Here is a 22,552-nt window from a genome sequence, read left to right as displayed (position 1 = left end):
TGGTTGTAGATGTAATTAACTTTTCAAATGTATATACGCTATGTAGGTCTTTCGAACAGTTAATTGAATCCGAATGGAACGGGGACTCCCTATTTGATACAGTATTCAAGAAAAGATAATTAAACAAAATAAGAAATACTCACAAAAGTATTTTAACAGAAAGTTTGTATAATTGTTGAACGTTATATTAAACATGATCAATACTCAAAAACACTTCTATAACATTATCATATATATGGGTGAGTTAAAGTAAAAAAAAAAGAATTTTTAGGAAGAGTACGAGTAAATCTAGACACTTGGATATAGAATCTAGTGGTTGAGATTAATCGTTTCCAAAATACCAAATAGTTTTCTAAAATCTAGAATTTATGCTACATGGTTTCCTAACTTTAATTTTATGCCCTCCATACTATTTTTAAAAAACTTTTTATTTTTATTTTAACTCTTTTCTATATATATATATGTATATGTATATATATAGAGAGAGAGAGGGAATTTCTTGAATTTGCCTGTTATTTTTGTTGAAAAGTATAAAGAAAACAGGCTGCTCAGGTGAGAGAGAGAACAATTCCCGCACTAAGTATACACATATGCCAATGCTGTCAAAAGAAACAACACTAATTATCAGCAAAAGGCAGTAAACTTGTATCATTTTGATGATCTGAATCTAATAATGCAACTAATGGTCATGTCCCATGTGTGTGGGAGTGAAAAAGCCTTGGTGAGTTTTTTTGGATGAATACCTACCCACTAAAACATACAAGTACAAGTATCCAAAATACAGAGCTTATCAAACTTGACTCCTTGTATGTTATCCACACCTAAAATTAATCAACACTTGTATAAGTACTAGTAGTTAATTAAATCAGCAAATACTTATGAATGGTAGGTGACATACAGAGAAAACCACAATGTGGATGCAGGTATCAGCTGATGCGGTTATCATGCATCTGCGAGAGTTTATTAATGTCGGGTTTACGATGCTTTAAACACGGCAAATGATTCTATTTTACATTTGTCTAGAGATAGAGAAAAAGGGGGGGAAAAAAAGAAGTTTACGGCGTAAGTACTTCCACATAGAATGGAGATCCATCAACGATATACGCATAAATTATTAGCGCCAATAGGCAGCAACCTATTGCAGTAACAATTACTTTTGCTGTTACATGAGAAGCCTGTGTCGCGTGTCCCTTATCGACGTCCCTAAGTAGCATTTATAAATAAAATTAGAATTACGAACATACCTTAGCACATTATATGTAAAGGTTTGCATTGTCCTTTATTCTTACCCATTTTGGCGTCTCACTAGCACAAAATATATTGGATCTTTTAAAGATTCTTCAGGTGACAACTTGAACAACAGCCAAGTAATGTATCCGCATGTAACAAAACTGTAAAAGAGAAAAAATAAATTGGAATAAAATACCTAAACTTGTATGTTTTGAAACATGTCACGCTGCTCATAAGCAAAAATAAGTTACCTTCCGGACCAAAATATCACAATTATAAGAATAACTCTCTTGATCCAGCTGGATTCCTTGTAGAAAAACCAAGCCTAAAAAAGTATACAAACAGATTTGTGTACAAATTATTTAACTCGATCTTTTTTGGGAGACAAAACATAACAACCTCATATATGATTTAGGAGAATTGTTAAATAACAAAGAAACAAAAACTTAGTCTTGTAAATGAAGTTAATTGCTCACCACTATAGCAATTATAAATACGAAAACATCTGTAATTATCACTTGTGTCCACCTGCATCAAATGAAGAGAAGATGGCTTAAGACACTTACCTTTACAGGTGTAATTGGCACTCATAAATCAAAGAAATTGAAGAACAAATAGTTCAATTTACAGGCCAGAAGCATTTAGTTATTAACTTCAAAGAAACAATCGTAACACGAAAATTAGGATTCACAACTTTTTGCGGTAATCAGAGCATCAAGTACTACTAACAAAGACATTATTAATAAGATTGAGAGGTATATAATCCATGTTTGTAATTAAATTACAATGCGCTATAGTCGAAACAAGACGAGTCGCCATCCTTTGCTAATGTGCAAGCAAGTGCAACTGCCATTATACACATCAATACAATGAACAAACTCTTCAATGCTACTAACGCCGATGCGGCCGCCATTTGCTCAAGAATCAGGGCTTGTGGGGATCAGTTCTAAAGCGATTTGCCCTATTCAGAAGCTATTTTCATGTTTATCCTTTCTTTGGCATAAGTTAAGTTATAGTTAGTCACTGTTGCAATAATGTCCACATTCTTGTCGCTATCTTCCTGATGCTTGCAATAATGTTTTGTCCTTGGGTCTTTTTTTAATTTAATTTTAACTAGGTTGGTACCCACATGTTGGAGCGGTTCATTAACAATTTAACATGCATTTGCTTGGTGTGAGTTCTTAATTATACCGCTACGTACTGTTCTACTTTTAACTATTTTACTATATATAATAATTAACAAGTTTGGTGTCCCAGGTCGTCTATTGGGCCACTTGGCGACACCGTATTGGTCAGTGATTTTTTTAGTTTAGTTATTATAATAAACGTAATGGAAATCGACCAAATGTTAATTTTTTTTTTCGTTTTAGTTCCGGGACTATAAAAAATCTAAAAGGAACCTACCGAGATTGCGTAGACTCGTGGCCTTATTTAAAACCCATGACCGACAAACACTACCGACCGAACCCCCCCCCCCCCCAATTGGTCGTTGGTCCATCTTAAGCTTTATATTTTTTTCGTTTTTTAGTTCCGGTACCGTAAGGTACGTAATCAAAACAGACTGAATTCATGTCAGGTTACCGCCTCAATGCTCGTGACCGACAAGGCTTGGGTTTTACCACCGCCCGGGTTTGCCAACCAAATATTTTTTATCTTATGTGTTTGTTTAGTTTTTATATGTTAATTTGACGAATTAATTTTTTGGGTTTAAACCCTCAAATTTTACCAATGGTGTCTATATCGTAACGAACGTAACCAGTACTGATTGGATTCGTGTCGACTCATTGTCGTAACGCTCGGTTTTACCAACGTCTGGGTTTCAACGCTGGGGTGTTGCCAACTGCCCTGGCGCAACGCGCCGGGTAGAAAAACTAGTTTTAATTAGTTTAGTTGTCGTAATTAAGTAAAAGAACAAATTATATAATATTTTAGTTTAAAAAAATAAACTTATATATGAAGTATGTGTTCACGACATTTATATATTTTGTAATCCAAAGTACTTGTTATTTATAATATGTTAATTATATATAATGCATTTGTTTAATTTTTGTAATAATTCTATTAGGTGGTGGTGGTCGCGGCAGTGGTGGTGGACTCATTGTTCCAAAGACAACTCGATCAAAGGGGCCTTCATGTGGGACTAGCCCTGATGATAAAGCTGCAAAAGTTTTAGATAAGAGGTTGTTGAGTTCTACCCAAACAAAAAGTAGTTTATGATTTAGTTGGTGCAATTTAGAAGTTAGTTGATAACACTCAATTCGACGTTCAACAAAAGTTAATGATAGTCAACATAGCTAATTAGTAACTAATTAATAAGCTAGTCGAGTTAACACAAATGTGCCAACTAGCAGACGATAATAACTAGCATAAATTCAATTGTGTTAACAAACTACCAAAAAATATCAGATTGTGTGAAGAAGCGGAAATCCTAAAGTTCGATGAAGAATTGACAACACAGTAACAAAAAAATAATGAGTTATTGTGTTTGGAAAAAAACTTAACATCATGATATGCCCTTGGATAACATGCTTTAATACAATCGACGACTCCCTGCCTCTTGAGGCCCACTTTTGGAGTGCCATCCAAAAACACTCATCACTCCTTGGCTCACATTCTTACTCAACACCCTACAACAAAAGATTTAAGTTTTTACTTAATAAAGAAAATATAAACGTTACACAAAGTCGAGAAAAAACTTATCATATTCCTAAACGTTACACAAAGTCGAGAAAAAACTTATCATATTCTTAGGATGACGTTGTACCGTAATAGATAGCATTCCCTCAAATTATGTGTTGCGGTTAATCTTAATTACCCTTGACTTTGCCTTCTACTTGTTTGTATCTCACACCTTTCACTAAATTGACTTATAATTTAGTATAACATTCTTTTTTGTGAATCACTATAAATTGTGAGAACTTTGAGAACCATACAAAGAACATAAGATATAGTTAAATAACAAGTAAACAGAGTTTGACTTCCATTCATAACATTTGATTGGCTAACTTGATAAAATTGCATATTCTTATATAGCTATGTTTGTATATTCAGATTATCTAAGTGTTGATTTGGCACCAAATCACATTCCCTTGACGTATGTTGATTATTCAATCTTAATTTTGCTTAAAATAATTTTGTTTTAATAAGATCATTTTGCTACATTGCCGGAACCGAACCATCGAACCAACCCGAAAATGGTTGTCTTTTCTTATAGAATTGAAGCATCTAAGACTTCAGCACCAGTTTGATTATTTGTTCTTTCATATAGAAAATTAGTGGGGAGTCCCCTTTGAAAATAAAACAAAGAACATATTGATCCATAAGCCATTTTTTAATTACGTACATATATATAGAGAAGAAAGAAATTAACACACACTCCAGTATACATGCAAAGAAGAAAGAAAATTGCAGAGCATTCACTACTATTTTCTTTATCAAACAAGCATTATACTTTATGCCTAGATGGGTCCACGATTATATAGTCATCCAACATCACAATTATTAAAGCCAAAGCAAGATGTTACGACATTTAAGTCTTACCAGTACTCCCAACTCCACAATTATTATATATAAAAAAGTAAAACCAAACCATTGCGCGCCACGTCTTGCAGTCATATATTGAAATGCGTCAACAGCGGCGGATCACTAGAATGCAAATCTCTACAAGAAAAGGCTGCACAGTTAAAATTTAACCAAACAAAATACGTATCAATCTTGTGCATGGATGTATTCAAGTTAATTTCAATACAAGGTCAACGTCCACAACTCCACAAGTAATGTCAAATTGAATACATGTACATATATAGCCCCCAAGAAAATAACATGTATATACATATAATGGGTTTGGATCAAATACAAATTAAATTAACGTATTAAACATACAAATTAAATAGTGTAATTGCAATGCATGCAAAATACTGCATAGAAAACAATTACTTTACATGATTACACTACTTATATATATAATTACACTATTTAATTCGCATGTTTAATACAATTTTTTAGTTTGAACGTTAACTTTTCCCTTATCTTAATTGGTGCTCATGAATGTGTCTCGTCTTGCCACATGAGCTAATTTCTTGGAATCATGTATTCAAACACTACAAGATTTACTAAAAGGCAAAATTATACACATTAATTATGTTATTTTCTTAAGGTATGGTAAACACGATGACTTGAAAAAGAAAAGGCGTATAACTGTAACAGCAGTGTGGTAGGCTTGTAGCACCCTAATTTTGACATATACATTAATAGAGATATATTATACATGTGACAACTAAAAAATTTTATAAATCGGTGGTTATAAACATGGGGTGGTTAAATATTGAAAGGAAGAGAATCTTAAAAGTTAAGTTTAAAATATAATAATAAGGGGAACATTTAATAAAAATTATAAGGCTGCTATGAACGTTGGTTTCTAAAATTTGACTAATTAAGAGATAGCTCCTGAATGATGTAGCATAATTATAACTTAATTATTAAGAAGTTCTATGAGTCAATAAGAAGTGTCTTTAACATGAACCAAACACAATCTACCTTTAACAAATTCAGGTAGCCTGTTAATGAAATTACTAAAAGGCTACCAAGCAACCCTTAACACAGATTCATCCATTCTAATTACAGGGCTAAGTTGGTTTCTAAAATCTATTAGTTTTCTAAAACTCGCAAAGTTACTAAATATTACTAGCTTTTGCACTATGGCATGATGCACTATAATTCATTTTGTATTAGAGAGGAGGAAGTAGTGTCTTCCCCACTAATTTTCTCGCATCTCACACATCATCTTTCTTCACATTTTCTTAGCTTTTTTTTCCATTTTTCCTTAAATATGACCGTGTCATTTTATCATTTTTTCTCAAACCGTGTCAAAATCTTAAATTGGAATAGGGAGAAACCGGCTTCTAGTCCCTGGCTTCCATGCAGGAAAAAAACCTCATATTCAGTGGTGGTGCTCTCGGCCGGCCACGGTGTTTCCCAAGGATTTCCCAGCTCCCACTCTGTCCTCTCTAAATATAGATTAGATTTTTAGATCGTATAATCTACATATATACTCTCTAATAAAAAACTATAAGTTTGTCACTTGCTCCTATCATATTAAATCTCACAATTTTTTACAAATTTATAATAGTAAAATAATATTTATCATTCTTAAAACTTACGCTTCAAAATTTGTTAATTTAATATTTACTTTCTACTTTTTTCAAATATTTGATATTTATAATAACATTTTACTTTAAATTTGTATTAAAGGCTGTTGCACGATGACTGTGTATTAATAGTGTTTAATTGGTTTATTATTTCTTGTATATCGATTATTTATTAAATATTGTATTTTAAAAAATACTCATACAGTAGACGGGTTTCAAACTAGTCTATAATGTAGTAGTAGCACGGCCAGCTAGTCTATTTTTCACATCGGTTAATATTAAATATTATTTATGGCTGACCTACAATCTGCTCATGTATATTAATTTTATATTACACCTTTTATAAAAATATTTAAATTTCTTCTGGGTGTTTTTGTTTGACTATATTATGGTGAGACCATGATTTTAACAGTGGATTGTGTTCTTGAAGGCTTGAACAAAACTTAGTTCTTAAGTGTGTAATCCGTCTACTATACGGGTAATTATTGAAAATACAATATTTAATAAATAATCGATATACAAGAAACAATAAACATATTAAACATTATTAATACACAGTCATCGTGCAATAGTCTTTAAAACAACTTTAAAGTAAAAGATTATTATAAATATCAAATATTTAAAAAAAGTAGGAATTAATATTAAATTAACAAATTTTGAAGCATAAGTTTTAAGAATGGTAAATATTATTTTACTATTATAAATTTATGAAAAATGATAAGGTTTAATGTGAGAGTGACAAGTGGCAAAACTTGTAGCTTTTTATTAGAGAGTATAGAATGTCAGTTAATGTCAGAGTGACAAGTGGCAAAACGTGTGAAAGTTCCAAATGTCAGCTAGTGATTTTAGTGTAATTAGGGATAAATTTGTCGATCAAGTTAATTGTAATATAAAAATCTAAATAAGTCGGGTGTGAAGTGCACACTTATTTGATTTTATTATAATTTATAATCATATTGGTACTTAGGGGCGACGTCCCTAAGCAATGATGGTTACAAAATATAAAAAAAATATTATTTAATTAAAAAAGAAATAAAATATAACATCTTTTAAATGTAATTATAGAACTGAAGATAAATAAGCTATTGAAATGCATGCTCTTAACTTTTAGAGATTAAGATTGAAGTTAAACTCGATGAGCGTATAATTGAAAGGTGGAGCTTGTGGGATTTTTTTTTTCAAAGTAGTAGGTTTAAAAATATAAAAATGGTTTTTAAGTGTCTTGACAATAGACCAAATGAATTTTAGGTGTCCAACCATCTGAGATGGCTGGATCATGTTTCTCTCCTAATGGTGTTTCATGTAAGCGATGACGCGTACATTTGTTGTGACTGGATCAGCTGTCTGAGATGGATGGATCCAAATTTATTCCATTGAACATAATTTTGCCACGTGGCAGCATAAGATGAAACCAGCCATCTGAGATAGCTGGATTGTACTCTGTATTTTTAATTACTGCAAACTTGCGGGTTTACTTCTTTGAAGATGCAAAGATAATTTCAAAGTCATGTAGTGTAAGTTGATAGCATGTGACATCTTTTGAACAGTACTATACTTACTATTTCTATGCAGAGTAAGTCATGAGAATTTATTCATTATACAAGAATAATTTTGATTCTACTAAAGAACACCAGTACGTTTGCCCTATATTTCTCAAGTTACTACCTCACATTAATAAATTTTTAATGACGATTTGCACTTGTGGAATACATAAAGGTTGAAGGTTGAACAAATATATAGGAAAAAGAATATTGGTGTTTTTTTGTAAAATCAAATTCTCCTTGTATAATGGATATACTCTCATGACTTACTCTGTATGAAAATAGTGAGTATGGTGTTCAAAAGATGTCATATGCCACCTTACACTACATGAATTTTAAATCATCTTTGCAGTACACCTGTGAGTTTGCAATAATTGAAAATACGGAGTTCAATCCGGCTATCTCAGATGGCTGGTTTCAGCTTTGTTGCCACTTGGCAAAAGTATGTTCAATGGAATAAATTTGGATCCAACCGTCTCAGATAACTGATCTAGTCACAACAAATGTACACGTCATTGCTTACATGGAACACCATTAAAATAAATAAACGTGATTCAGCCATCTCAGACGGCTGGATCCCTAAAATCAATTTGATCTATTGTCAGACACTTAGAAACCACTTCCTTCTTTTTAAACCAGCTACTTTGAGAAAAAAATCGAAGCTTGTGAAGGAGAAATTTTATAAGTTATTAAACAATCTTCTTATTCGCAATATTTTTTTGTCAAATATTTTATTTGTGTTTTAAACATGCAAAAGGTGGTGAAGATCAATGAAATGACTATTCACTATTGGTTATGTCTATTCAAAAAAAGTTTATATATAATAATTAAATGATTTTACTTCATATCATGATATTTTTACAAGGAAAAAAATCTAAGAATGCTCATTTCAAAGAGAGTATCTGGACTATCATCTCCCATATGCGAAGAATTCTTTAAATATTCACCCAAATCTACCTGTAACGACTAGTTTCTCTTCTAAATCTACTCATGACTAGTAGTTTCTTAAATTTACTCATGATCGAAATACTCTCTTTAGAATTGACATTCTCATAATTTTCCCTTTCTACAACGTGGTGTTGAAAGTTGTACTTTCTAATGAATGACCTTATATACTATAATAGAATCTAGTTTTTTGTTTATATCGAACATCACTCTCAAAGTTTTAACCCTCACAACATGGATGAGAGGAGGTCCTTACTACTAACTATTTTACAACCATTAGGACATCCCCTTTGGAGGCAATAGAATCTAGTTATACACCATTTAAATTACTTGTTAAATTGGGTTCGTTGAAGTACTTGCCTCTTGCCGCTCTTGACTATTATTAGGGAGGCGGGCTCCTGAGGTGATAAATAGAGCAATTCCCGCACTACGTATGCACATATAGTAACACTGTGGCAGAGTTTCGAAAACATGAGTTAATGTGTTTGTGTATTGAGATATGAGCAAATGAGTTGAAATGTGGATAAAATCAAAGTTATATAAGATGAAGAACTTGAGTACACATACTTTAGTCTTTTAATACAATTAAAAGACTTCTTATGCATAATCAAACCTATTAATCATGATGAGTTGTTCACTTACCCTCTAAAACATATAAGTAAAGCTATCCAAAAGAAAGCACTCGCCCAACTTGATTCCTTGTATGCTATCCACACCTGTGATCGAAAGCAATATGTAGTACACGATATATGTATAAATACATAACAAGATTCTTCAAAATCGGCAAATAGCTCCTATCTTTTAGTAAACAACGGTGTTCAATTATTTGTTTTTTTTTAATAAAAAAAATGTAATAGAGAAATGTTTTCTACAAGGCTAAGACGTATATATTTTATTTATGTTATTTTTACATATTTCTCCTTTCTAAACCTTTGAAATTATATATTTCCTCAAAATAAAAGCTTTTAATGCAAAATGTATAATGCTCTCTAAGCATGGTTTGAGAAAATATGTAATTTCAAAATTAGGAAGGAGAAATACGTAAATGCCCATTTATTTATTTGCCGTGAAACTTTAAAAGAAATTTATGCCTGGTTTGGGCTAACAAACTAAGTTCATCACCCAAAAGGCCGAAACCCATACCTAGTGAAATTTTAAAACTTGTAGTTCCAAAACTTTCAGCCCATTTTGACTTTAATATTTCAACATGAATTTTTGTATTTTTCTACCGATGTCTGTACTTTACAAAAATGTATTTCCAAATATTTTCAAAATTTTATCTCCCCGAAATATTTTCAAAACTTAGGTTTATTTGTTTACTTTTTAAATGTTTGATTTACAATGGCGTTTAGAACTTATGTTTGGATTTTCATTTACTTCTAGTTGTTTTTACTCCGTTTGTTTGTGGTTGTTCAAGTTCGTAAACCAGTTGTTTATGATATAAGCAAATTAATATAAACAAATACGTTTGTTTTCTTAATAAACAAACACAAATTAGAAATACATTAATCTAGTTGTTATGTATTTATAACTACATCTATGTATTTTTAGTTGCAAACTGTCACAACCAAGTTGCCAAAAAGTGGTTGCCACCCCATCGCAAAAAGAGCCGGACGCAACCTGGTCGCAAAGATTGCGACTGCTATTAAGGTCGCTATAACCAGCCACAAAATAACTGGCGGTCACAAAAAAGGAATGCCGACGGAGGCTTTTGTGACCGTCACTTGGTTGCAAATTAGTGGAAAAACATGATTTGCGACCATAAAAGCGACCGAAAATACTCAATTTGGTTTTCAAATTGGTCATTTGAGAAAGAGCCCAATTTCATTTCCAGATTATATTTTTCAATATAACTGTATTCTATTAACATATGCGTAGTAGTAAGTTCTGATAGACTTTGATGAGTGTAAAAAGGCATACTGAGAAAATCACAACGTGGATATATATGTCGATTGAATTTGTTGCCACGCACCTGTCGATCAACATTAATTTGTACTCTATTAAGGTTAGGTTTCTGTTCAACCAGATACTAACTAATTTCATGTGAAAAAAGTTAGAATAATTACGATGTAAAGTATTTGTAGGATGGCGATAACTCAATAATAATCGTGTAAATCAGAACTCCTAACACCAAGCAACCTAATACCGAAAAGATGATCCTTGCAGCAACAACTGAAGGTCCTTTGCTAACCTCCCTAAGGCAAATATTTGAATCCAATTAGATGTAAATATCTTAGCACATGCATGTAACAATCATAAGATTAACCTAAAATTAACGTTTAAAGCAAATAAAAGATTGCATGCCAAAACAAAAAGGGAGTTCAAGAAGGATATCAGTTAAGTACACTGTATTCTGTTATTCATTACCTTTTTTGACGTCTTGCTAACAAAAAGTATAATGGGTCATTCGAGTATTCTTCAGGTGACAACTTGTAGAATTGCGTAAGGATGTATCCAATGCTACTAACGCTATAAAAAAATTAAAAAAGAAAAGGTGCGTTTAATTAGACTATACCAAGTCTTGTTAGGATCTAGGTGAAAAATGATGAATACAATAAATTTTGTTATTGGGCAATTTGTGTGATAGTTGACATGTGGCCCCGTAGGGCCGAACTTATGGGGAGTGAAATGCGGTTATGATTTTAGGCCCTCACTTTCAAGGCTTCGAATTTTTTATAACAAAATTAATAATTATACATCTGTAATTTGAAATTTGGATTGGCGTATGTAATTTGAGTGAGTTTAAACTGAATTAGGACCAGAAATGTGCAAGGAACATATTCGAGTACCGTGAACATATTGAAAATCTAATCACCCCTCTCTCTGTAGAAAGATGAAGTAAAAGTTATTTTGCCTTTTCAAACAAGTGGGTAAATTATTCGTTTAAATACGTAGGCTGCATTACTTCTGTATTTAAAAAAATGATGATATCTTGATTTATTTGGAGTGAAAGCAAAATAACTTTTTTATAATAAAGGCCCCGTTTTTAGACATCTCTTTATGCGCCAAAGAGGTTGAGCCGGTCATGGGCCCATGCACATAGGGGCAAAGCTCTTGAGTTACACAACAAATATGCTATCGAAAACTTATGGTCACGTGGGGAACTTGTTAAACATTTCACTTGGAAGAAAGCATAAACAAGATCACCTTCCCATAAAATACATTGTAACCATCACAACAACGGCTCTAATCCAACTTGATTCCTTGTATGCAACCCATGCCTAAAGAATATCGATATATATAGAGCATATGAGTCCATAGTTGAACCGGAAAGTTATAAATATAGCATCAATAAGAGATGAATTACAATAGATATTTTAAAGACGCTCAATGATAATGCAAAATGACCTTTTGTGACGGGTATTGGCTACAAAATAAATGGCCAAAAAATCCATTCGCATGAACCAGTTTTCATGCATTTGTCTATGCAAACCTTGCGTAAGAAGTTCTTATGCGTTTCATACACAATATTCTAATTATTATTTGAATAAACACTATTAATATTAACATAATTTTATTTTTATTTGTATTTCAGTTATTTTATTTTATTTTATTATTAGCTGTTATTGTTAAACTATCAGTGGATGCCATTTTGCTTCCTACTTTACACTGTCACATCATACCACACTTCACTCTACTATACAATGGAAATAGTCACCAATTAACCACATTCTTCCTTTTTCAAATAAAATAATAATCTTTATATATCAAAAATTAATTTAATATATTTTAAATTTAATATACTAAACTAATATCACAAAAAATATTAATTAATAAAAAATATTGATTTATAGCTAATATATATGAACCGAAGTTTTAGATTTTTATTCGGTTTTAGTCCAAACCTACTCAAATTGAACCGTACACTATATATATATATATATAGGGTAAGGATCCTAAGAGAACCATTGACAAATTGAGAACTTTGAGAACCATTTTGAACCATTAAAAAAAACCCTTTAAAAAAATATTAAAAAAATTATAAAACAAACAAAACCGAAAATTTTAAAAAAGTAAAAAAACCAAAATTCTTATATTTCATTCCGGTTTCATTAAAAAAAATATATAAAAAAAACAAATTTTTTTCTTTTTAATTCGTATTATACCTATACACATATGTATACTTTCATTTAATCTCTAGTTACGTAATATACACATATGTACATTATCATTTACCTTAAATTATACATATGTGTATAGGAAAAACATGTGTGTACATATTATACATATATGTATAATAAAAAAACCGATTTTTTTTTCTTTTTAATTCGTATTATACCTATACACATATGTATACTTTCATTTAAGCTCTAGTTATATAATGTACATTTTCATTTACCTTAAATTATATATATGTGTATAGGAAAAAAAACATATGTGTACATATATGTACAAATTATACATATATGTATAATTTAGCTGAACCGAGAATTTTTTTTTACGTTTTTTTTAGAAACCGGGATGATAAATAAGAACTTTGGTTTTTTTACTTTTTTTATTTTTATGTTTTTTTTTGTTTTATGATTTTTTTTTATTTTTGGGTTTTTTTGTGATCCAAAATGATTCTCAATTCCCAAAAAGTTCTCACATGATCCTGATCCTATATATATACAGAGGATGGTTCAAATGAAAACCATAGTTTTCTAGAAAACCATTTAAATCAATCTAGGCCATTGCTAATATAGTCAATGGAATTTAAGTAAATATATGCAAATTTAATGTGATTATTTTAATAAGGCAAGGGTAAATCCGGCAGGGAAAAAAACACTAATTTAGAAACCATTATATTCCTATATTTACTCTTCACTATTCTCTCGCTCCTCTCTTCTAATTTCTTGTCAAAAAATCAAACTAGTATATATGGATGGAAATTAAAAAATAATACCTAGATCTTTTCACTAAAAAAACACATACAAATTAAGTTACATATTACATATATGTAAATGGTGGAATAAACTTATGTATGTTTACGTACATTATATTACATATATAAAACTCGACATGCTACATATATGTAGCTTGTAGAAGTTCGTATATGTATCACGTTACGTATATGTATCTTGTCAAGCTACATGCACATAGTTTATGGATGTTACATATATGTTTCGGGTTACTCATAAGCTACCTCGCGCGCGAATTGCATTACATTATTATCGAGATGCGCGCTATATCTTTTATCAGGCCCCGCGCTACTATTGTTATGATGCGTGCTATATCTTATTCATGCCAGTGCACCATTATTATCATAAGGATCACAACATGTCACCATCATGGAGAAAACCTCTCAAAACTCAAAGACAATAAAGACAAGGCCGAAGAAAAGGGAAAAAGCCGCCTCATATCCTAACACACCTTACGAAGTCCAGCGCTCCACCTAAACGCTTGCACGCCTAGGAGCAACACTGGACTTGGGGGGCTTGTAGGGGTATGGTACTAAACCCGGTTTTACGACCCTAAATTTATTATGTTTGGCTTATTTTATTATATGGACTAATACAATGTTATTGGGCTGAGAGGGTTTTGTGGAGGTAACCCTAACTGGGCTAGGCCCATTAGGGTACCATGATGGTGGCCATGAGGCTCCCTATATAAGGAGGTCTCCACCTCCTTATTAGGGGGGTTTGTTGCTCTCAATAAGGGCCACCATCATACTATTTTTGTGTCTATAAACAAGAGATCCTCGAGATTTCTTAGCAGTCACCTCCACACCCCCGAAAAGCCATCGCAGATCTCAAGCAACCGGAGAAGAAGATCAAGACGTGGTTCGTTCATCTCGAAATCCGTGGAATCATCGTCATGGATCAGGTCAGATCCATTTCATGTTTCGACATTGGCGCCATCCATGGGACCGCAACGAGCTACCCTTAGATTTTCGTCTCGGTCCTCCGATCTGTTCATCAAATACTCTAGATCTATGATTTCTTCTTTCAGATCTGTTCTATGGAAGTCCAAAAATCCGCAGATCTAAAAATATTTCCGGATCTAGAAATATACAAGGAGAAATACCACCAAACTTTGGGGAAAACCTTTAGATCTGTGCTTTTCTAAGTGAAATATACCAGATCTAGTTATGGTTTTTTCAGATCTGGGTTCGTTTGAGCAATAGTCACGTTTTCATATTCATAGACCTTTAAATCCTCTCAGATCTGTTGGTTTTTACATAAAACCTACCTGATGTGGATATTCAAAATCTCTAAATCTATGAATATATCTTTGGAGCATCTTCACAAACAGCTTCAGCAAGCAAAGCTCCCCGCAAGGCGCAATCAAAGCCTTGGGGGTTAGCTTCAGATTCTGCATTCCCGGCGATTACTCTCCGCCACAGCGGGTCGCATGCGCGCTCCCGGCGATTACTCTCCGCCACAGCGGGTTGCATGCGCGCTCCCGGCGATTACACTCCGCCATGCATGCGCGCTCAACCCCGCCATGCGTGCGCGCTCATCCTCGCCATGCATGCGCGCTCAACTCCGCCATGCGTGCGCGCTCAACCTCGCCATGCGTGCGCGCTCTCCTCGCCATGCATGCGCGCTCAACTCCGCCATGCATGCGCGCTCCCGGCTACGCGCCAAACTTAAAGGTTGGGAATCCTCATAAACCCATAAGGCCACGCGCCAAACTTAAAGGTTGGGAATCCTCATAAACCCATAAGGCCACACGCCAAACTTAAAGGTTGGGAATCCTCAAACCTATAAGGCCACGCGCCAAACTTAAAGGTTGGGAATCCTCATAAACCCATAAGGCCACGCGCCAAATTTAAAGGTTGGGAATCCCCATAAACCCATACGGCTACGCGCCAAACTTATAAGGTTGGGAATCCTCAAACCCATAAGGCCACGCGCCAAACTTAAAGGTTGGAAATCCTCATAAACCCATAAGGCCACGCGCCAAACTTAGAGGTTAGGAATCCTCATAAACCCATACGGCCATCGGCCGCGCGCCAAACTTAAAGGTTGCGAATCCTCATAAACCCATACGGCTTCGCGCCAAATACAAGACCGAACGCGGCTCCGCTCCGCTCAATACGCCATCATAATTAAACCTCTTATAACACAAGCCACGTCGCATGCGCGCCACCGCGGATCAACCATTCCGCCACTCTACATGCGCACCGCCATGATGCTTGCGCGCAGTCGCGTATCACATTCCACCAACTTGATCCGGTGGGTAAAACTCCGCCGTCACGGAACGCATGCGACCTTCTTGAAGTTCAACGCTAACTCTGGCAATTACGAACTCCATGCAACCATCCCAGATGTTCGAAATGGTGGCAGGAACGTGCAGAGGCAAACTATTAAGTCTAATTTCTTACCTCGCTCGCGAAAGACAAGACACATTAGACTTGGGGGGCTTGAAGGGGTATGCACCCGCCTTAACATCGAGCGGGGCGGGTCAACCCACAAGATATAGACGAGGCTTGAAATCAGGATGTCATGAAGACACAAAGCCAAAACCTATGCGCGTGGCGCATATCACATATGCTCACGCATCACATATGCTCATGCATCACATATGCTCACGCATATTACATATGCTTACGCATCACATGCTCACGCATATCACATCAGCGCATGCAACATCTGCGCGTGGCGCATGACACAAAGTCTACGCGCAAGCGCATGCAACATCTGCGCGTGGCGCATGACACAGCCTATGCGCAAGCGCATGAAACATCTGCGCGTGGCGCATGACACAGCCTATGCGCAAGCGCATGAAACATCTGCGCATGACACAAAGCCAAAACCTATGCGTAAGCGACACAACAAATGAGACAATAGTCTAATCCAAATCAGGATAAAGACAACCTTATTTAGCAGCAATGAACTAGGGGACTATCGTGGTATACCACCACTACATTATCGCGATGGAAGACATCCGAATCTTAGGGCGGGAGCCTAATAATATCCCAAACGGCCACGCGCCAACGTAGGTTGGGCACACCTCATAATTTGCCCGAGGATGGGAACCTTGTAATACATCCACTTTTAGTTGATATGTTTTTGCAGGTTCGGCTACGAGTCGCACAAGCACCTAGGATATTATTATTATCTGGCCGATTGTGCCTCCATTATTATTTTGAAAACAAGTTGGGATAGTCATCCTGCGTAGAAGAGGCCCTTGTGGGCCAGTCATTATCATCATATTATAGCTCATAAGCCGCAACTCGTGCATGCTTCATTATTTTATAGCTCGTAAATCGCCTCGCGCGCAAGCTTCATTATTTTTATAGCTCGTAAGTCGCCTCGCGCGCAAGCTTCATTATTTTATAGCTCGTAAGTCGCCTCGCGCGCAAGCTTCATTATTTTTTATAGCTCATAAGCTACCTCGCGCGCGAATTGCATTACATTATTATCGAGATGCGCGCTCTATCTTTTATCAGGCCCCGCGCCACTATTGTTATGATGCGTGCTATATCTTATTCATGCCAGTGCACCATTATTATCATAAGGATCACAACATGTCACCATCATGGAGAAAACCTCTCAAAACTCAAAGACAATAAAGACAAGGCCGAAGAAAAGGGAAAAAGCCGCCTCATATCCTAACACACCTTACGAAGTCCAGCGCTCCACCTAAACGCTTGCACGCCTAGGAGCAACACTGGACTTGGGGGGCTTGTAGGGGTATGGTACTAAACCCGGTTTTACGACCCTAAATTTATTATGTTTGGCTTATTTTATTATATGGACTAATACAATGTTATTGGGCTGAGGGGGTTTTGTGGAGGTAACCCTAACTGGGCTAGGCCCATTAGGATACCATGATGGTGGCCATGAGGCTCCCTATATAAGGAGGTCTCCACCTCCTTATTAGGGGGGTTTGTTGCTCTCAATAAGGGCCACCATCATACTATTTTTGTGTCTGTAAACAAGAGATCCTCGAGATTTCTTAGCAGTCACCTCCACACCCCCGAAAAGCCATCGCAGATCTCAAGCAACCGGAGAAGAAGATCAAGACGTGGTTCGTTCATCTCGAAATCCGTGGAAACGTCGTCATGGATCAGGTCAGATCCATTTCATGTTTCGACAATATATGTGTGTAATAAACAAAGAAACTACGAAAGAATAAGCGCAAAATTTAACGTAACATCACCAACATGAAACTAGCCAGTTGGACATTAGATTGAATAATGATTTAAAATAATCTAAATAAGACCGTAACCAAACACTATTTAAAAGAAGAAATTGTTACAAACTAAATACCAATTGCATGCATCAGAAATAAATGAGATGAAAAGGATGCACATTGTTAAAAAAATCTTGCGACGGTGTTGAACAGTCTCAAACTCCGGTCCTTTTTCCAACGAAGGACAGTTTCTAGAGTTGTTCCTCTAGGAGCAGATCGAAGATGGTTAACGGCTGTAAGAGATGGATCGACTCAGTAGTGACGGAAATGAGTAGTTTGCGGTGGTTGTGTCTAGGGTTTCGCCGCAGAGTCGTCAATCTTAGGCGGCCGTGCTCATTCTTTTCGATGTTTTCCGATGATGATGTGTTCAAGAGGCTGAATGGTGAGACCTATTTCTTGAACAATGACATTTGAATATCACTATATTTTTAATCATAAAACCAAATCACCATTTGAGATTATGTGGTACTGGTGGTTTTACTTTCTTTTGGAACGACTTTTATGGGATTTTATGTGATTTTACTATGTGGAGAGATGACTTATTCCAAAAAGATAGGAACAAAAATTCCAAATATGCCCTTTATAAATAAAAATAAAAACCAATAAACAAAATAATATGATTGGTTAAGAGTGGTTTTTATAGTTTTTAAGAAAGTGGTTTTCATTTGAACCCTCCCCTATATATATATATATATATATATATATATATATTATAACTGTTAAAAGTATATTGTTATAGGCTAAGTATAAAATAAAAACCCACTTAAGTTGTGAAAACTCTAAAAACTCATTCTCAATCACATGTTTTTAATTAATTTATAAATCTTGTGGTCCGCAATTAAAGTAAATAAAAAATGTAAATATAAATATAATTTTTTCTCTCTCCAGAAAACATATATAAAAATTAGTAAAAAAATGTTAAAAAATAGCAAAACATTTTTTTTTGATGTTTCGATGTTTTGTATTAAATGTTACAACATATATTACATGTAACAAAAAAAATGATGTTACATATGGTTTTCACGGGTTTTCCCAACTCAAATGGGTTTTTATTTTAACCTTACCCTATTGTTATATCTATTAGAAACAAATTATTATTTTTCCTTTTTAAAGTATAGCTTACTAAAGGATAAAAGCATTAAGCAACCAAAATCTTAAACCAACCGTATTACCGATCATATAAGGCCCAAATGATAAATAAAATTAGGTCAAAATACAAAATGGGTCATTATTCAGTCCATATGAGGTCTCATTATGTTGTTTACTTGTTCCCTACCATTCTATCAGGTACCAGTCCTAAAATATACAGCCGAAACAAAGACTAGATATAATAACAATCTCATATTTTGTAACACCCACAAAGTTTAGGTCCAAATTTGACAAGTTTATAAAGATAAAGAACCAAAAATAATTATGAGAAAGGTAATGGGAAAGGTATGATAAAGAAAAGAAAGTCTATTAGGTTAAGGGAATAAGTAAGGAAAGTGGGAAAAGAATTGAAGCACTTTATAAGGAAGGAGTTTTTGATATTAATGTTCTTATGGGGCTAACCACTCTCACTAGTTCTAGCGGAGGGTGCGAAGCACCCGACGCGCACGCGCACGGACCCGGACGATGGGCGTAATGTGGCGTTTTGATGGCGCACTTGGCACTGTGGAAGATAGACCAAGAAGTGACAAGATACTAAAGTTCAAGGACTAAAAATAAAAATTATGATTTCCAGACCCGTCGCGCTATGCGATGCAGTTTCCCATGAGTTTAGAAAAAGGGGCGTCGCGCTACGCGATGGTCCAGAGGTATCGCGCTATGCGATGACCCGGTTAAGTAACCGGATCAACCACATGGCAAGATCTTGTGAATTGCGGCGTCGCGTTACGCGACGGCCCAAGGAAAAGGGCGTTGCGCTACGCGACAGTCCCCAAAACTTTGCCTATAAAAGGGGGCTACGGGTTTGAAGCATTCTCATCCCAATTTCACACTAACTTTCACACACATAACCTTGGGGAAACGTGCCCGACCATTGTGAGGTTCTGTGGTCTCGATTTCTCGTAATTCGTGCAAGAACTGAAGTTTTAACGACTCGTAGATGTGTTAAGCAAGTTCGAAACAAGGTTTTGACGATTTAAGCTTCAGTACGTTATAAGGAAGTAGAAGTGCTGCTCGCGCAAAGCTTAGGCAAATAAAATACCCGCATAAGGTAGGGGTTCTGCTTAAGCTATTATTTTATATGGCTTAGACCTTAGTCAGGAATATAGTCTATACCTTGATCAGATAAGTAATTGTAATAAGCTTTTATAAGATAAGATTATGGATAAAATATTATTCTTTATTATCGTGTAAATATATTTCTTATGAAATAAGAAATTAGATATATATATGAAATATTATTCTCGTACATGAAGAAACGTAGTATACGTATGGGTTTTCTAAAAGAAAAGAACATCAAGGTAAAGATTATGTAAAAAAACTAAAGGTCTAAAAGCTAGATTTGTAGAGCTAGTTATTTATGAAATATTATTCTCGTACTATAGGTCTGAGATAAAGAGCAGGCATTTGTCAGTGAGATACATTGATATATCAAAAGGTAAATACGTCCAAACCTTTTTATAGTGTGAAATGTTTTATGTCGTGAATACGTCTATGTACTGTATATTTTGAAAAGATATTTACTCTTTAAAACTATGGACTGTTATCCATATGTAAAAGAGTTATGGAAATATTTGCATGAGGGTTGGTTCAAATCCTCTAAAACGTTTTGATACAAGGTAGTACTAAACACTCAGACTAAAATACAAATGTCTAGATCATTACATATATGTACTGTAGTGGGCACACTACAGACATACTGACCATGAGGCAAGTGACTGTTTCTAGGGCGAGTGAAGTCCGATTATGTGGTTTGTGCGTATGTTTAGTTCCGATGAAATGGGATTGAGACCCACTGAGTCGTTGAACACTATTGATGTTGTGTCATTACGAATTGTGAAATGTTTTATTGAGTCAGCGTATTCACCAGCATATAGCTGACGTATTTTGAAACTGTTTTCAGGTAACCAGGAGTAAGGAATAGTGAAGGATATGCCAGTAGAGATAGAAGAACACTAGACATAGTTTACAGCTGGTGGCTTAGCTAATTTTGTATTGAGGCATATATATATATATATTAAACTTGTTTTTAAACAAGTAATTTTGTAAAACAAACAAGTGTATTTAATTCCCTATGTTATGTAAGTAAATATTTTAAAATAACATTTTCCACTACAAACTTTGATAAATTGACAAAAGTGGTACCAACTGTGAGTCACACGCCTAAGCCCGAAGGCGGGGTGTGACATATTTAACCTTACACCTTTTTCAACCTCTACAGGCATCTTTTTCTCTCTCAATGATTTAAGCGGTGTTTTATTAGGTGAAATTTCACCAATTTCTTCACCGCTGGGTGGCACCAATAAGGGAGGGGTGGTATTTGCCAGCGGCACCGCCCGTCACCTCAGCTTTTCACTGACAAAACGGTTTTCATACCTAATAGTCTTATATACTGGTTTAATTTGCGACAAAAGGTTAAAATACAATATATATTGAAAAGTTTTCTTTTTCCACGTCAATGACGTACACGTGTTTGCATAAATTTTATTCAATGACTACCTTAAATCATAAAAGCTTTTAAAATTACGGTTTTGTATTAGCGGAAGTAAACTAAATGAAACAAATACAATTAATTGGCAAAGAGGCAATAGCAATCATACCCCTATGACAACAACATATGTTGTAAAATCTGCCGTTACTTGTATCGACCACCTGTAACAAATTTGAGAATATATATATTCAGTTCAATTTATTAAGTTGTTTCATCTTAATGACACACAAAATTACATCAATTATAATTATTTTAACTAATTCTGCAAGCTCTACGTCGCATTTAAATAAATCCATATGTGTGTGGGTTATTGTACCATAATTGTTTATCATACAAAATGCACAAGAGTGATTTTAACTAAAAAAAGCATGGTGACATAAACATAATACGTGATGTCATAATTGTAAATATGGACAAAAATTACGTATAAAGTACAATAATCACACATGAACGTAATCATGCATGCTATACGCACGAATTAAAAATAAAATGTTTGACGGGAAAAAAAACTGAACATGTGCATATGTGTACTAGGCATTTAGACAAAATACTACTAATATCATTTTTCTGAAAAAAAAATTAATTCTTAAAATCTATATGTATTTTAATCAAATTAATGAATTATATAAAAATAGTTATGAGTTAAAATGGCTCTCATAAGATATTACTGTTTTTTAATTAGACGAGTCTCCATTCCCAGAAGTTGCATGAAATTACGTCTCCAAATGACCAGTTGCAACTAAATTTCTTTGCCACATGTCTAGCAACTAGTGGACTACAAATTGATTTGACATACTTATTTTGAACGGCATTAATTTAAGAGAAAATTTCTTAAAATAACCCATTTTAATGAGATAATTTACAAAATAGTCCTTTTTTTCCTTAGAATTATGTAGAATTTAAATTTGAGAGAGACTTTGGAAAAGAAA

General features: G+C 34.4%; 1 protein-coding gene and 1 long non-coding RNA gene across 2 annotated transcripts; both read right to left on the bottom strand.

The window, feature by feature from the left end:
• Window positions 1-433: 433 nt before the first annotated feature.
• Window positions 434-2,083, bottom strand: LOC143620073 (uncharacterized). Its single transcript, XM_077091856.1, has 8 exons — window positions 2,016-2,083; window positions 1,707-1,758; window positions 1,482-1,555; window positions 1,290-1,391; window positions 1,060-1,203; window positions 899-950; window positions 748-821; window positions 434-599 (listed from the first exon to the last, which is right to left on the bottom strand). Exons 1-8 carry the CDS (start codon window positions 2,081-2,083, stop codon window positions 434-436), a joined length of 732 nt encoding a protein of 243 aa, XP_076947971.1.
• Window positions 2,084-10,950: 8,867 nt separating this feature from the next.
• LOC143619902 (uncharacterized) lies at window positions 10,951-21,786 on the bottom strand. The gene is made up of 4 exons (XR_013151254.1): window positions 21,733-21,786; window positions 12,011-12,084; window positions 11,231-11,332; window positions 10,951-11,058 (listed from the first exon to the last, which is right to left on the bottom strand). It is a non-coding gene; the product is annotated as an uncharacterized LOC143619902 (long non-coding RNA).
• Window positions 21,787-22,552: the final 766 nt, after the last annotated feature.

Source organism: Bidens hawaiensis, unplaced genomic scaffold, assembly GCF_021521415.1.
Source record: "Bidens hawaiensis isolate Kalapana, Puna unplaced genomic scaffold, B.hawaiensis_p1.1 tig00002525_1, whole genome shotgun sequence".
Taxonomy (NCBI): domain Eukaryota; kingdom Viridiplantae; phylum Streptophyta; class Magnoliopsida; order Asterales; family Asteraceae; genus Bidens; species Bidens hawaiensis.
The sequence above is the reverse complement of the archived record's forward strand: the minus strand, read 5'-3'. Positions and strand labels throughout refer to the sequence as shown.

Bases quoted from the DNA above. Each gene is read 5' to 3' on its own strand.
- LOC143620073 (XM_077091856.1), bottom strand. From the start codon at position 2,083: ATGGCAGTTGCACTTGCTTGCACATTAGCAAAGGATGGCGACTCGTCT. The intron at 1,556-1,706 runs GTGAGCAATTAA...ATACTTTTTTAG, and splicing joins TATTTATAATTGCTATAGTG to GCTTGGTTTTTCTACAAGGA. The intron at 600-747 runs GTAGGTATTCAT...TTCTTTTGACAG, and splicing joins GTACTTGTATGTTTTAGTGG to CATTGGCATATGTGTATACT.